This window comes from Benincasa hispida, chromosome 12 (genome assembly GCF_009727055.1).
Source record: "Benincasa hispida cultivar B227 chromosome 12, ASM972705v1, whole genome shotgun sequence".
NCBI lineage: Eukaryota > Viridiplantae > Streptophyta > Magnoliopsida > Cucurbitales > Cucurbitaceae > Benincasa > Benincasa hispida.
In genome coordinates, this window is record NC_052360.1 from 32,801,164 (window position 1) to 32,805,962 (window position 4,799).

A 4,799-nucleotide genomic window follows, 5' to 3' on the forward strand; every position below is an offset into this window, starting at 1 on the left:
GGGAGGGAGGGAGGGGGGCCTTCCTCAGATTTAGCCTGTTGTTTTATATATATATATATATATGTTCTTCGTTTCTTTAAAAATATAAATAAATAATAATTGATTAATTAATTAACCATGAGCCCTCCAAAGCTGGATTTGTGAGTGACTTCAACAAGGTGTGGAGTTAGTGGGTCTTAATATAAGTAATAGTACCAGCCGTCTATCCTTATCAAATTTGAATTGTGCAAAAGGTTTGCTTAAGATATTTACTATCTTGATATCTTTGTTCAGGATTCAGGGTGGAAAAGACCATAGTGGAAAGATGTTCAAAAAAGGCAAGGGTTTCCATTTGACAACGTGGGAGATCATCACATGTCTATTGAGATTGTCGATTGGTGGGTTGAAAATAAAAAATCTGTGGCCCTGAATGGTGAGTTTCATGTAATGATGTGCCACAACGTGTATCACGATACAAGATGATTCTAAGTATTATGGATTATGTTAAGTGCACCTTCCAATCTGGCTTGCAATTTGGGTCATTTCTGAGAGAGTTTTGGGGTGCCTTAGGCTCGTAATAGCTAACATTGTTTGAAGGAGCGTTGCTCAATTTACCATTTCAAGACAAAGGGGCCTTTTGTGAGTTGCCCTTTATGAAGTCTCATAGAATTTGGCTCATGAGAAATGGGAGAATCCTTAAGAATAGGAGCTAAGGTTAAGTAAAAGAACTCTTACCCAACCCTCAGTCTAGGCATACAAACTCCTATCTCTAGGGCTGATTTCATTTCTTTTTTTTAATAACTATGAACTCTTCTCCTAGCTCATGGAACACATACTCCCCTAGCTGAGTCTCAAGTATCTGTCAAGAGAAAAGGGCAGTCACTCGCTCCCATTGGGAAAACTTTCATTCATTTTCTTTCCATTTTACAGTTATATTGTAAATAAGGGTGTGGACTGGAAATGCCTAATCTTAGGTGTTTACCTACCATCAATGCCTCTTTCTAGGTGTGATGTAGTCTTTATGATTCTGTTAAAGTGAGAATTTTGTATTTGTATTAGTTTGTCTTAGTTGAGTTATGTAATCATAGTTTTAGGTAGTTTTTTAAGGGTTTTGCCGTGTCTTTAGGAATTAACCTGAACAGCAGGTTGTAGGTAATCTATTTCCAGCCTCTATATATTAAGGCTGTTATCATTGTTAAATGTTAGGCATCAGTTTTTCCTTCAGAAATAAAGTTTTCTCTCTTGGTTTACACCCAGGTGTCTAAATTCTGATTAAAAATGGCCCTTTTCATAATTTTCATTTTTTGTAGGTAGATTCCTTTGAACACGCATCTCAAACTTTTGAAATATTATGAACACTTTCCTAAATGGAGTATTTTTATTACTATTATTATTTTGGTATCATGGTAGCTGGTCATATATGAACAGGTTCTTTCTCATCTAAAACAAAAGGTTTCTATTAGCAAGTTCTGTTTGTAGAATACTTTGAATTCAAGAAACTGATTAAAAGATCTTTAAGAAAGAAACAAAAGCAATCCAAACAAAAAGACAATTGCTTATTGTAAATAACAACTATCTCGTTCAACAACAACCTTAAACTGACTAATTTTAACCTCCATTAGAAAAGAAGAAATATTACTGTCACAAGTCACGCTTAAACTTGCACACTCCAAGAGACCACCAGAGCAACCAAAATCAAATCACCAAAAACCATGTACAATTTGAAACATCAGCTCCTTAGTTCATGTGTGTGTCTCAACAATCGAAAAGACAATAATTTTAAAAGATATAGAGAGAAGTACGAGTCTCAGTGTATAATATATGAATAAAAACATACAGTTCTGGGTGGTAGACCACCAAACATAAAGATAAAATTTTTGGAGAGAACGGTAAAAGGACTAGGGAATAAAAAAGGGTACCATCATATTGCTGCAAAAATACAGACTGTAAATAACATTTTACGTTTTCAATGTTGCCAGAATGAGAAACGAATAAGCAAACATGATGGTAAACTTAGAAAATAATCGATGGAAGATTCAAACATAAACACCACGAGGAAGTGATTGCTTCGGCTAAGTGATATCCCCCAAAAACACAACCCCCAAAACGACTCTCACATTTTCACATGATTTTCACAACGATAAATGAATATCCAAAACATGATTCAACATCATCAATACGACTAACTAAACAGAAGATCAATAAACACAACTACCGATCCCCATCTAGGCTAAACCCAACTACAGCTACACTAGCCTGCAACTCAAAAACACTAAACAAGGATTGTCCTTTCTAGCAACAAAAAAAAGGAAGCCTATATCCACAAAAACAAACCCTAAAAAACGCCATAAATCGACTAACACGAGAAACAACAAAAGTATTTCATAGAATAAGGAAAGGAACTCTAACCTCTACAGCTACGATCAAAGTGGGGTCCAAAAGGGAAGGTGTTGAAAGATCTGAAATCACTGGATGAGGCGGAATCAGAGCCATCGATGATCTTGTGAGAACTGGGCAAAGAAGAGGCAATAGTGGGCCTGAAATGGGAAGAAGAGAGTGAAGAAAGCCTCCGAGCTGCAATCCTCAACATCTTGGTGAAGAAAAATCGAACGCTTCCGCCGGGAAAATTATGAAATGGAAAACAGGGCTTCGAAGGTTATGGAGGATTCGAATGGAGGCGACAAAATCGGCTTCTTTTTCCCCCAATTTGCAGGAGAAAATTTGACCTCGACTTCGTTTTGCCCACGCCTACACGGTGAGCATTTTGATACGTGTCTATGCATTTTCTTTTTCCTTTTATTTTTTCCTTCGAATAAATGCAAGTTTTTAACCTTTATATTTCTTTTTAATTATTAAAAAGAATACTCTTGGATGTGTTTCAATTATGATCTTTAGCTTAAATGTATGGGGTGTTTGGCTCTAGGGTTAGCAAAATTCCCCCGATCAGGACGGAAAATCTCCGGTTTGATCAAGGATGGGGTCAAATCGAAAAATTTTTTTGGGGTTCCGTCTGAGGACAGGGCGGGGACGGGGATGGTATCCCCGCCCCAATCCCGACCCCAATTTTATATAGTTATATTTTTAATATTTTATAAATATATATTTATAATATATAAAATAACTATTTATATGTATGTTATAATGTATACTATAGACTATAGTGTTGTGAGATCAATATTGAATATCTAAGTTCTAAATTTAAGCCCAAAAAAGTCAGCCCAAACTTTAAAAAATTAAAAGAAAAAAAATGGGAATCCCCACGGAGATCTAATAGGGGATTCCCACGGGGAATTAGTAGAAAAATCCCCGTGGGAAATGGGGAATAGGGCCCGCGGGGACCCATTTCCCCGACGGGGAATCCCATCCCCGTCCTTGCTATGGCGGGGATAGGAGCGGGGATGGGGGGAATTCCTCCACGGGGCCGGGGAGAGGGACCCTCCCCCACCCCGCCCCGTCCCCGTTGCCAACCCTATTTGACTCACCAACCTAAGTTGAACCAACTCATTGTTTGGTCCACAAACTTTAAATATTGGCAAAGTTGAGTTGGTATATTTTACCAACTCACCCTTCTTCTTATGTTTTCAATGGTTTCACCCATCGGCCACTGTGATACTTCAAGAACTAACTCCCGGTTTCGACAACCACCTCCAATGACCCACTCTAAGCTTCGACAACCATCTCCGATGACAACTTCGGGCTTTGACAACCGCCTCCAATGACAATTTCGACGACAAAATCTGGACTTCGACAACAACCTCCAATGACAGCTCCGGCAACCAACTCCGAGCTTCGACAACCTTCGTGCGACCAACTCTAACAACTAATTCTGACCTCGACAACCACCTCCGGTGACCCAACTCCGACAACCATCTTTGCGCTACCAACTCGGACGACCAATTGGCTTCGACAACAAACTCCGATGATCAACTCCGACAACCACCTTTGTAGGCTCCGACAACTGTTGGATTTTATGTCCTAAAACTCGTAGTTTGTAATATCATATTCTTGTTCAATAAAGTTGTCATTGAAAATCTTTAGTAAATTTAAATTCTATATTTATGAATCCAATAAACAAAGGATCCAAGGCTATTAAGTTTAAGTTTAAACTTTATGTAGTGACATAAATGTGGATCAAGTTCAAATATATAGCCAAAATGGTCTATAATATATGAATAAGATTAGGCGCCTTATTCTAGGGACACTGTGGATGCGACCCATTTTGTAGTTAGTACAAACAATGTGATCCTAAACCATTCATGCGGAGACATGAAAATGGAAGCATCCTATGTAAAGAGTTTACATAAGACTGAACCATAAAATAGTCACTTTTTACGTTCTAAATGTCGTTTAATATATAAAACTGACTATTTCGTTAATTGATGATCTAGGTAACTTAATCTTAGTTCTGAGCTAACTATGAACTTCTGTTCACTCAGAATTATCCTTAGATCTACATAGGTGAGGGCAACTCATTATCGTTGGCCCAATAAGCTCCCATTTCAGAGATAAGATCAGGTGGATAGCTAGGAACATAGGGTGCAAGATGAAATTCACTCCTACCCGTTATAGGGATAGTAGATAGGTTGTTCCCTTTAGTACTGAATCCAGGTCTTGAACAAGGGGCCCCACTCTCTCCTTGGCCCAAGAGGGGTTCGGTTTATAGGTTGGACCTTAAATCAATTGTTCATTAGAGGATCAGTGGAACTTGAGGAATAAGAAGTAGTCTCAGGGGTAAAAACGGTTTTTATGACTCAACCGAGATTACAAACAACCTGTGAAGGATTAGCTTATTAATCATGGTTATATCATAAGAACACAAA

General features: G+C 38.1%; 1 protein-coding gene across 1 annotated transcript in view; it reads right to left on the bottom strand.

Annotated features, from left to right (window-relative positions):
- The window catches only part of LOC120067321 (cytochrome b-c1 complex subunit Rieske-4, mitochondrial-like), a 5,649-nt gene extending 2,901 nt beyond the window's left edge, over positions 1 to 2,748 (bottom strand). Inside the window, exon 1 of the mRNA XM_039018885.1 lies at positions 2,389 to 2,748. Coding sequence (XP_038874813.1) covers positions 2,389 to 2,569 — 181 coding nt within the window. The 5' untranslated portion in view covers positions 2,570 to 2,748. The remainder of the gene's footprint in view (positions 1 to 2,388) is intronic.
- Between the last annotated feature and the right edge of the window lie 2,051 nt (positions 2,749 to 4,799).